The 12,143-nt window shown below is 44.8% G+C and overlaps 1 protein-coding gene across 4 annotated transcripts in view; it reads left to right on the top strand.

Moving 5' to 3' along the window:
• CDK6 (cyclin dependent kinase 6) overlaps positions 1-11,656 on the top strand; it is a 229,441-nt gene extending 217,785 nt beyond the window's left edge. For 3 of the 4 annotated variants that reach the window (XM_028119543.2, XM_028119557.2, XM_028119548.2), the window contains exons 7-8: positions 5,319-5,454; positions 11,055-11,656. In XM_028119543.2, the coding sequence (XP_027975344.1) occupies positions 5,319-5,454; positions 11,055-11,201 (283 nt within the window). In that variant the 3' untranslated portion in view covers positions 11,202-11,656. The remainder of the gene's footprint in view (positions 1-5,318; positions 5,455-11,054) is intronic. The other variant, XM_088018217.1, reaches the window with a different exon arrangement.
• Positions 11,657-12,143: the final 487 nt, after the last annotated feature.

Below are 12,143 nucleotides of genomic sequence, written 5' to 3'. Positions count from 1 at the left end.
TACTATTTGTGTGGTGAGGGGGGACATGGCAGACATGCTGTTTTATGCAGAGCCCATCATGACCTTGAGTTCAGATGTGTTATCTGCTTGGGGCCATTTCAGATGCATCCGCCGTCCGTGGTGGGGCGTTCGGTTGCCTGGTAACCCGTCCTTGCCCACCGGGCTTCCTGTCCCCATTGAGTATCCCCATTGGTTCATCTAGATTGATTTTACATTGTTTTGTTTTGGATGGTATGCTACACAACCCATTTTTCTTTGGAGCCCCAAAATAGGAAATGAGAACCCTAGGTTCTAACCCTATGTCTGTTGCTAAATTCTATGCAGTCTTGAGAAAGTTATTTAAAATGCCCTGTAAAAAAAAAAAAATAAAATAAAATGCCCTGTGAAGTGCATGCACGGTGCCTGGTGCATACTGAATGCTTTTAAAATGGCAGCTATGATTATAATTCATCATTAATTGTTTAACCTTTTTGTTCCTTAACTTCTTCACCTGAATACTGAAACCTAGGACGTAAATTCTAAGATCTTTTCTTGCGCTCAAATTCTTTGGTTCTAATTGTCTGTTACTTAGCTCGTTGATGATTTGCAGAGTTCCATTCATGTCTACATGTTTGTGACTGTGGGGGTATGTATGCTTTTGTATTTCTAGAATGTTAAGAAGAGGCCTTTCCTCTCACAAAGCATGAAGTATGGCATCCTTTTGGGATAGGTGCCTTTGCCAAGCCCCCTCAGAATTGGGGTGAAGTAAGAAAAACGGAGTTCTAGAACCAAAAGCAGCCCCAGTCATTGGTCTGTAACATTTTATAGGAATCCCAGTGATTTTTATGGTATTTTCAGTCCGCAAAACTGGTGAAAAGTATCCCTAAAGAAAATAATTATATGTTAACACTATCTACTCGAGCATGACTGCTTAAAACAGTTGGTATAAAACTGGAACCTCAGTTTGTTCTCTAAGTGACTGGAAAGCTCCACTAGATTTCGAATGATGCCAGTGGCACTGCTGAATCAGAATCCAGTGGCTTTAAGGCCTGAAAAATATTTGCTGGTTTTATCGTGTGGGGGCTTCCCAGGTCCAGGGCGGCTGCCGAGACTCCCACTCCTCCTCCTCCTGCCACTCCATAAAATGGACAGATTCAGGACAAAACTCATGTTCTCTCTGCTTCTGGATGTCAACTCATCTTTGCTCATAGAGTGATGAACCCCCATCTATTCTTCCCCAGCACTGTTGAATATAGTTTGTGTGCGGTGAGAACTTGAAGCAGGAACTGGGAAAGTCAGACACACCAGTGACTCTTGTTAAAGGGAAAAGTGATCATGACAGAAGCCAGCTTGCCAGACGTTAAACCCATCACCACCTTTCCCTTACTGACATCACCTGGGCGTTCTGTCCAGCTCCAGCCCTGGGGTCTGCGAACTTGTTAGCCTTGTTAGTGCCGCTAAGTATCAGAAGCCAGGGGGAGCTGGACCCGAGAGAACCTCTGACAAACAAGTTTGACTTGTGCCCAAGGGAGAGCCAGTTCCACTTTTGGCAAAGGCCTGAGACCCTTAGGTTGCCAGCAGAAAAGAAGCCATGAAGTTCTATAGGTCTTAGGCCTTTAGCATTTACTTCTTGGTTTCTGGCCTTGTTTCGCTGAAATTATGTTCTCTTTACTCTGCCTTGGTTCCTTTGGCATACAGAAGAGGGACAATGCTGCACCCTAGTGTCATTTCTAAAGTACTTGAAAAATGATTTCTGTTCCCTCTGCCATTTATAGATTTTGTGCTGTCAGTCTTTACGGTACAGATGTCAACTTTTAAGGCTTATGTTCAGCTGTCCAAATACTGAAACTTGATGCAGGCACTTTTTAAGGGACCTATCAGAGTTTCACAACGTTCGTATATGGGCCATAAAAGTTCATACTGGATATTAAAGGGATTTTTTTTCTTTTTTCTTTTTTTTTTTAAGGAAAGCCACATTCACATTCTCTTACAGGGAGAACTGTTTCTGCATTTAGAAAGATTTATACTTTCAAAGAACAGCAAGTACTTTGAAAGTGAAACTGAACGCTTTTAGCTCGTGACATTTTAGAGCATTTTTCAGAGCGGAGTCATAGTTAAATGGAAACAAAATATTGGATTTGGAATCAGGAGAGCTGGATTCGCTCCCGCTCTGTGGCGGAACTTACTGTGTGTGACTTTGGCGGTTGATTTCACTCCTCACCCCTTTGTTTCCACATCTATAAAAAGGAAGCAATAACTGACCTGCATGTCTCAGGAGGTCGTTCGGGGATCAGAGGAGGGGGCAGATTTAAAAATACTTTTGAAAGTTATTTATATAGATAGCTATGTACACATATATGTATTTATGCACCACACATACATGAACACAGACTTTTTTTTGCTTTTGGCACTCAGCTACCCACATCACCAGATTTATTTCAATATAAATATATTCAAAGCTGCAGATAAAAAGATTTTTTTAAAGATTTTAAATTATTACTAAGAATTTTTATAATTGATTTCTAGATGACTGGCGATGGTAATGCCAAAGAAAGATCTAAAAATGGCTAAAACACTAAAAATGAAGGAAATTGTTAAAGTTCTTTCACAAGCATTCTCTTTTTCTTTCTCTGCCTATCCCATTCTTTCCAAGCATACACATTTATGTCCTTGAATAATTAATAGTGGTATCCTTTTTCTTTCTACTCTTCCTCTAGATCTCGCTATTAAGTAAATTTGTGTATTGCCCAAGTTGCATTTCCATCCCCTTGTTCTGGTAAATACGTCCGTGAGTCTGTCTTTATTTGCCTCAACAGCGTGGCTCTCCCAGCATGTCCAACAGAGGTAGGATTACAGGGTCTTTTCCCGGACACCCAGTGACAGGTGCAATTATGCTACAGGTGTCTGCTCTCCCCAGGTGAGGTCTGTGACCTGGGCTCTATTGAGGGAATGAAAGGGGGAAGAAAGTCTTACAGAGAGAGCCTGTGACGTTCACCACCACATCTTCCTGAAACCTGGAAATCCATTCAGGAGAACACATTTTCTCGACCTGTGTCCCAGTGAGTGCAGGCCAAGGAGAAGACTCTTAACACAGGCCAGCACCATTGCTATCTCTAGTTCAAAGAATTTGGCAAGGGGGTGCCTGGCTGGCTCAGTTGGTAGAACATGCTACTCTTGATCTCAGGGTTGTGAGTTCAAGCCCCACGTTGGGTGTAGAGATTTCTTTAAAAAAAAGTTTGGTAAATTTGAATAGCCATATGTTCTGTCCACTACATTATAACTTTTTAGTTTGGAGTTAATCAGAGTCTGTAAGTGAGATACAAGTTCTTGCATCCCCTGATTTCCCTTGTTCAAACCTACCTACTATCTATATATAAACTTTATTTTTTTTTAAGATTTTATTTATTTATTTGAGAGTGAAAGTGAGAGAGATCACAGAGGGGAGAGGGAGAAGCAGACTCGCCGCTGAGCGGGGAGCCCGAGGCAGGGCTGGATCCCAGGACCCTGAGATCATGACCTAAGTCGAAGGCAGATGCTCAACCGAGTCGCCCAGGTGCTCCATATACATAAACTTTAAATAATATCTCCATATTGCGCGTGGGTGGCTCAGTCCGTTGAGCATACCCCTCTTGGTTTCCACTGGGTCGTGATCTTGGGGTCGTGGGCTTGGCCTCCTCTCAGGCTCCCCACTGAGTGTGGGGTCTGCTTGACTCTGCCGCCGGCCCCCCCACCTCATGTGTGTGAACTCTCTCTATCTCTCAAATAAGTATGTAAAGCCACCGACCTATTAATATTTCTGAAGAACCTCAAGTCACACATCAATAGGACTCAAGCAATTCGTATTTTTAGTGTAGTAGTGATGCATTGCCTATGCATTTTAGATTAATAACATGATTTTCCTCTTATAATAGTAATAATAATGGGTGGGGCTCCTGAGTGGCTCAGTTGGTTGGGCATCTGCCTTCAGCTCAGGTCATGATCTCAGGGTCCTGGGATCTGGCCCCATGTCGGGCTCCCTGCCCATCAGGGGAGTCTGCTTCTCCTCCCTCTGCCTCTCCCCCCTCTCGTGCTCTCTCTCTCTGTCTCAATAAATCAATAAAAATCTTTAAAATAATAATACTAATAATGGGTAATGTATTGATACTAACAAGTACTGTGTGTCAGGCACTGTGCTATGCACTTTATATAAATTCTCACTGTGAATTATGACTGTTAATAAATAAAGACACTGAGGCTCACAGAAGTTAAGTAGTTTGTCCTTACCTACCAGTAAGTTGTAGGAGTAGAATCTGAACCCAGGTCTGCCTTTTCCAAAGTCTACGCTATTTTGTTAATTTATTTTTTGTATTTAAATATAGTTGACATACAATGCCTGTGCTGTTTCTATATCACTTGATCTTCTCTCCACGTCTTTCTGATCCCAGAATAATTTTCAGGGGAAGCCATAAGTGATACTGTCTTTATTTATTGTTTGCTCACTTTGGAATACTATAAAATAGTTTTGTAGGGGCGCCTGGGTGGCTCAGTCGGTTAACTGTCCGGCTGTTGATTTCGGCTCAGGTCATGATCTCAGGGTTGTGAAATCGAGCCCCGTGTCAGGCTCTGTGCTAAGCCTGGAGTCTGCTTGTCTCTCTCCCTCTGTTCCTGCCCCTACATGCTTGCTCGCTCTCTCTAAAATAAATAAATAGTAAATAAATAAAATCTTTTAAAATAAAAAAATCAGTTTTGTAATATAAAATATATATCAACTAAATTTAACTTAATGAATTTAATTTGAAATTAAATTATAAAATAGTGTTTGCCTAGCACAGGATTCACATATCTTTTAGCCTCTTTTTGGCCTGATTCTAACGTATGTAGTTACCGTTTAGGGAATTACTCTTTAACCAAAAGTGCAACCAAATTTATGTGCTAATGAATCGTGTTAGATGAGCATTATAAAAGCATGGCAATATGAGAGTGTTGGATCAGAACCCAAAAAGCACTCTTGGGCATAAAGGAAAATATATGCCCATGTGGGGCTCCTACTCTGTCAGTATGTCAGGACTTACTGGTAGTAATATACTATTTTCTATTTCTGCATCATCTCATACATTTAGTATCTGCTACTAGAGGAATCTCTTAACCCTTCCCAGTGAATTTTACAATTTTCCTGAAAGATCACCCTCTACCCTGTGATCATCATACTGCCGCAGGACAGAGATGAGAGACCTGCCAGTAATAGGCTCTGTGTCCCCCATGCCTGCCTCTCAGACTTCACCATCATCTGGACTTTGGTGGGAAAACAGCTTCAGCATAGCAGCTAATGATGCTTATGTTCACACGTGGTTCTTTTGTAGCGTCATTGGACTCCCGGGAGAGGAGGACTGGCCTCGAGATGTCGCCCTTCCCAGGCAGGCTTTTCACTCAAAATCTCCTCAACCGATTGAGAAGTTCGTAACAGATATCGATGAACAAGGCAAAGACCTCCTTCTGGTAAGTGCCCGTGGTGCAGAGTTGGTCTTGTGCAGTGCTGATGAGAGATGCGACCCGTCCGCTGGGTGGTCTCCTGGGGGTGGGCCCAGCATCAGTTCGGCATCACGGACCCCAGAGAGGTCTCTGCAGCTTTCATTTCCACACCTGCCGCCGCTGGTGGCTTTTGATTCTGGAATGTCTTCGTTTCCTACAGAAGGAGAAAGAGTCTGACCCACACACTTTCAGTCTTCCATCTTTAAATGTTCATTTGAACGCGGCCACAGAAGCCTCTCGATTCATGTAGACATATGCTTCCAATGAGTAGTCAATGCGGCATGCACACTGAAAATAAGGACTTGTGTCCTGTTTGAGATTCAGGCTCGTAATACTTGGCCTTATACATCCTTCCCTATGCTTGGCAGACAGAAAAATAGGTAGAGGAGTGGACCTATTGAGCTACCCTTGGTGTTCAGGACTCAATGAATAGTAAGTGTATCCTTTACCTACTGACTAACAACCTTTGATATCAAAGCAAGAAGCTGCTCCTAGACCTGGAGGCACTAGTGCTCCCGTTCTGTCAATGTATTCTGAATCTCCGACATAGACCTAAGAGTCTATAGGCTTTAGTAGAAATGTTCTACTTTAGCTCTGTGTGGACACAGCCATTGATGGGCATGTTCGCAGAGCCATGAGTCTCCCAGTGAAAGCCCTAATTCCATCTTCACCTGATGGTGGCTCATTTTCTGGCTTACTCAAAGATTCCCTCCCTGCCACGTTACAGAGAAGGACAGCTATATTCCCTCCTCACTGTTCCATTTCTAAGACACTCACTAAGGACTTTTGGCTCACATCCTTTGGACATTATTATTAGAAGGGAGAATATAGTCTCCTGTAGAGAGGCTCACTACATATACACACTTGCTGGCTCACCTGCTATTTAGGAAAATTTTTCCTGGGTTTCATGTAACAGACAAGTACTTGGATTACCTTAAGAAAAGGGGGTTTGATGGAATGTTTCATGTGGCCTGGCAGTGAAAAGCCATGCAGAGTGTAAATGCTCTCTCGGTCCTGCTAAGAGCATCACCACCTGCTTGTCTCTGCCGGGCAGGCCTTTTTCTCCCCTTCAGTGCCTCTTTTCGGTAGTACTGTCTGCTCCCCTTAACTGCGGCTGGCCCCTTGACTCTCAGGACTTCGGCCAACTCCTGGATCCTTTCAGCTCTAACCCCCACTGCTCACATTTGCTCTGTTAGTATTTCCTACGTCAGATTCCTAAAAGGAAGAATGTGGCTGACACGCCTCACCTTTTTGCCAAGCCATGATAGGAGTTGCTGCCAAGGGCCAGGTCACCATTCTGGGTCCAGGCAGCTGTGCTGGGAGGGGGTGGGGACGATGTGTTCTAAAATATGTCCACCGTCGACTTTCCTTTTCAGCAAGAACTTTGAGGGGAATGCTCCTCTTAGAAGAAGATTCTGGACACAGAATCACAGGGATAGCCAATTTTAGTTGTGAGGCATCCCACTCCTTCAGCTACTGGGACACCCAAAGACAACTCAGAGTATCTCCTGGCTCCAGCGTCAGTAGGAATCACCAGGAGGAACTCAGAATGTCAAGATAGCAGACGACGCCGCATGCTCATTCAGTGTCTCCCACCCAAAGGGGGCGGCTTTCCAAGTCAGACCACACACTAGTGCTGGACTAAAGCAGCAGGAGACAGAGAAGAAATAGGAACAAAGAAACTACCAGAGAGAGAAGGAAGAGGGTAGACGATGAGTGTCAGCGGGGATTAGAAAAAGCAAAGGAAAAGAGCAAGAGGCAGCCCCAGTGACGTCAGGACTAGAAGAGACTGAAGGGCAGTACGTAATGATCCATGGGCGTTCCGGGAGAGGACGGCCCAGGACCACGAAGCTCAGAAACCCCTGAAAGTTCTCCCTGTTTCCTGCTAGAGGGCCATGGGGCAGAACTGTCGAGCGGAAGAAAGAGCCATTTGGCGGCAGAGAAGCAGCGGAGGTCCTGGCAGTGTTTGTTGCCTCTACTCAGAATGATTTAGTGAGGGTGAAAAGGGAAAGGTATTCTACGAAGTTGTTTCCTTTAAGAAGCGACATTTCAATTTTAGCACTTTTAAGAATTGTCCTTTGTTTTATCTGAAAACAAGGCTGACGCTATCATGTCTCAGCTATGGATGGATGGTTGTCTGCGTCGGCATGTTATAAACGCTCTTACGTACACACATAAGTAGTGCACGGTAATAAGCCCATTCAGGGGGGAAGACTATTTTTAACATCCAGAACCTACCCATCTTTACACGTTTTGTCCCCTTCGTCGTGGTTAACTTGAGAGGCTGAGTACTTACTCCAAATACGATGCTCTTGCTGAAACAAGTTTCAAGAGTTTCTGCTGTTTTTAGAGCCTTAAGGCACATATTGGGGGAAGGGGGTATTCCTTGGATTAGTCTACTTTTGCTGCATAACACACAACCCAGAAGTCTCCCTAGCGCACAGCAGTAAGCATTTGTTTCTTGCTTATGGGTCTGCAGGTTGGCAGAGACAGCTGTGCTGCATGCAGCCTGTGGGTCAAGGACAAGTGTTCTCCATGTGTCTCATTCTGGGACCCAGAACAAGAGGGGCTTTGGCTCCCTGCGGCAGGTTTTTCTCATAATAGAAGGTGGATGCTCCCAGAAGGGCAAGCAGAAACACATGATGGCCCCAATGGCCTAGGCTTGGGAGCAGCACCGTGCTGCTTCTGTCCACATTCCGTTGGCCAAAGTAAGTTACGTGGCCAAGGCCAACTCTAATAGAGGAGAGAATACTCCTCCCGTGAAGGGAGGGCTGGGAAGAAGGAGGGTACGTGCTGGAAAATGACCCAGTCCATCATAGTAGTCAACTCTTGACTGAAGAGCAGTTCCAAAAGTTCATTTGATCAGTCAGTTATTTGGCAGGTAAATTAGATTTCCTTGGAGAAACAGTATTCTTACAAGATTTTGAATTAATTCTCAAGTCATCCCATTGCCCTGTTGACATAGAGCGGTGATAGAACTTAGCCACCATGTCTAACAATGTTTCTGTAGCACCTAAAGTATTAAGACTTCCATCTTGGGGCGCCTGGGTGGCTCAGTCGTTAAGCGTCTGCCTTGGGCTCAGGTCATGATCCCAGGGTCCTGGGATGGAGCCCCGCATCGGGCTCCCTGCTCGGCAGGGATTCTGCTTCTCCCTCCCCCTTTGTCCCTCCCCCACTAGTGTGTGCGCTCGCTCTCTCTCTCTCTCTCTCTCTCTCTGTCTCAAATAAATAAAATCTTAAAAAAAAAACTTCCAACTGGAGATTCTCACACACTTCCATGTTAGGCTAAGGAGTTCTCCTTCCCTCCACCCTCTTCCCAGCTCTAAGCCATCAGGATAGCTGGGAGGATGGGCTTCCTCCCACACCGTCCTCTAGGGACATGTCTCTCTCTCTTGAACATCTTCCCACAACTTTTTTTTTCTTCGTTCCTATGTCCCAGGGATTAAACCGGCTGCTTCCTTTTCTAATGTCACTACCTAATTTTCTCCTTTCTGGACTCTGGGGAAGAGAGACCTCAGGCTCAAGGATTTTGCTCCTGCTCTTCTGTCCTGAGGGAATTCAGCCCGTGCAAAACTTTTCTTAAGATGTTTTTTGCTATGAGAGACAGTAGGACCATTCTACCAACAAGCTCTTCCTCTGCTTGCCCTTTGGTTCTTTGGTTTTCAGGAGAGATTATGAGAAACTGGCCTCCATGGACTGGTGGGGAGCTCAGCATAAATAAGATTTCAGGGGACCCAAAAATTTGCCTGGAATTATATATAGAATTTTCCAGGTCAGTAGTGTTCCACAGAGTGTTAGAGAGGGTCCTAATCTAGTCAGGACCTGACCGAGACTCTGAGCTCCTTGAGGGCAAAAACCCAGGTTACATGGAAGAGGTCAGCATAACCATGATAATGTACAGAGGGGACTGAAACTGATAGACATTTCGGGTGCCCAGCTCACTTCAGTGGGTGCTGCATCACATGGACGGGGAAGCTGGTGGAGCTTCTCTGCTGCTTGTGTGTCCCTGGGCAATGGGCGGGTCTTTCTCATCCTTCACTAGTGCTGGCCACCTGCTGGGCACTCTGGAGGTGTCCGTGAAAGGGCAGGAGGGGGGTTTCAAGAACAGGATCACCTGGGGTCGGACTGGAAGTGGAACTGAGGTTAGGGAAGCGTTCTGCCTACTTGATGAATCGGCAGTTTGGGAACAGAGATTGCGGCTCCAGAGGTTGACCTTCCCCACCTTTCACCTTCTGCCTGCACTGGAGTTGACAGCCTGGAATAGAGTTTGGTACCAGAACTGAACCTAGAGGATGGTTCGGCCCTGGGGCAGAGTCCACAGCTGGCTGGTGATCTGGATAAGCTGGGCCTAGGTGTTAGCCCTTACTTGCCCCTTCCCTAATAAGGAAAAACCTTTATTTCCTGGTTTAAAATGTATTTCCTTTCTTGTTCCTTTGTTGTCGTTTTGGTTTGGTCTTGATTTTAGAAATTTGTCGGAAACTGTTACTGTCATTTAGTAATGAGCCTTTTACCCCTGAACAAGGTAACCCCCTTCCATTCCCGACTCATCAGTATTTAAACCTTGGGGGAGGGTAAAAAGTTCAGGTGATGCCGCTGACTATAGGACTAAGTTGGTTGGCATTAGAAAAATCACTATCTAAATAAAGTTGTATACGTACTACAGTAATAATAGTATTTTTTTAAAGGATGTGGGGTGGGTTGAAGAGAAAGCTTGCGGAGGTAACAGTCCACAGGCACCCCAAAAGCTGTTGCATTTTCCTGAAGGGCAGTTTATACATTGAGCCCATATATAAGATGGCTATGTCCACATTTTGTTTAGTGCCCTTTTTTAAAAGATTTACTTATTTATTTTTTTTTTTTTTTAAAGATTTCATTTATTTATTTGACAGAGAGAGACACAGTGAGAGAGGGAACACAAGCAGGGGGAGTGGGAGAGAGGGAGAAGCAGGCTTCCCGCAGAGCAGGGAGCCCAAATGCGGGGCTCGATCCCAGGACCCTGGGATCACGACCTGAGCCAAAGGCAGACGCCCAACGACTGAGCTACCCAGGCGCCCCTATTTTTTTAGTTTTTTAAAGATTTTATTTGTTTATCTGAGAGAGCGCAAAAGCAAGAGAGATCACAGAGGGAGATGGAGAAGCAGACTCGCCAATGAGCGAAGAGCCCGATGCGGGGCTCGATCCCAGGACCCTGACATCATGACCTGAGCCAAAGGCAGATGCTTAACCGACTGAGCCACCCAGGCGCCCCTTATTTATTTGAGAGAGAGAAAGCATGAGCAGGAGGAGGGAGAGAGAGAATCTCAAGCAGTCAGACTCCCCTCTGAGCGTGGAGCCCCACGCAGAGCTCCATCTCACCACCGTGAGATCGTGACCTAAGCTGAAACCAAGAGGTGGCCGCTCAACCGCCTGAGCCACCCGGGTGCTCCGTAGTGCCCCCTGAAGTAGATACTCATTCTCTTTATAGACACACTTAATTGATGGTGGTGAATAAATGTGTAACTGTGTAAGCAGATTATTTTAAATGGACATGTTTTACGTTAATCAGTGATTTTTTTTCTTTATCACAGAAGTGCTTAACATTTAATCCAGCCAAAAGGATATCCGCCTACAGTGCCCTGTCTCACCCATACTTCCATGACCTGGAGAGGTGCAAGGAGAACCTGGATGCCCATCTCCCTCCCAGCCAGAACAGCTCAGAGATGAATACAGCCTGAGGTGCCGGGCGCCGCCTTGAGCTGATCACCCGGAGAACACCCTTGGGGGCTGATGCCCCCCCCCCCCCCCCCCCGCACCCTGAGTAGGCCCTGGCAGAGCTGCTGAGGATCACTGGCTGGGGATCTTCTAGTTGCCGTCTTCTGGACGGGCTCTGCTTCTCCATGGAAACCACCTCGTGTACTGTTTTGAAATCAATGCAAGAATGTTTGCAGCTTTATGTTCATTCGTTTGTTTGTTTGTCTGTTTGTTTGTTTGTTTCAAGAACCTGGAAAAATTCCAGAAGAAGAGAAGCTGCTGACCAATTGTGCTGCCATTTCATTTTTCTAACCTTGAATGCTGCCAGTGTGAAGTGAGCAATCCAGGCACAGCTGAGTTATGATGTAATCTCTCTGCAGCTGCCCGAGCCTGATTCGGTACTTTTGAGTGAGAATGTGAGAGAGAGAGAGTGTGTGTGTGTGTGTGTGTGTGTGTGTGTGTGTGTGATTCTTGTTCTCTTAAAAGTGTTACTTTCTGTAAACAACAAGAATAATTGAATTTTAAAGACTCAAAGTGACCTATAAATAACAGGTGCCTGTTGACTAAAGGTAATTTACCAGAATGGGCTTCACAAATTAGAACATTGAGCCTATGTCCTCAAAATTTCATGGCCAAAAGCAGAAAATTTGCTAGCAGTAAAAGGTTCACTATTTAGATGACGTTTTATACACACAACAAAAGGGAAAAAATGCAAGTATCTTTTAAGAGACCTGTTTTTTAAAGCATACATTCTATTTACTCTTCAAAAAGCTGAATTTACTCAATATAAGTCCATTTTAACCTGTATTATATGCTTTATTGTTTCTTTTGAAAAATACCCTATAAGCTTTTTCTACTTGCTATAAATTTAGGGAGTGTACCTCAAATAGGTAAAATTGTCAAAAAAAAAATGAGAGAAAGCCTTT

Source organism: Eumetopias jubatus, unplaced genomic scaffold, assembly GCF_037043125.1.
Source record: "Eumetopias jubatus isolate StellerSeaLion01/CBP00866 unplaced genomic scaffold, mEumJub1_p1.0 scaffold_14, whole genome shotgun sequence".
Taxonomy (NCBI): Eukaryota; Metazoa; Chordata; class Mammalia; order Carnivora; family Otariidae; genus Eumetopias; species Eumetopias jubatus.
Note: the sequence above shows the minus strand (reverse complement) of the source record. Positions and strands in the feature narration are given on the sequence as shown.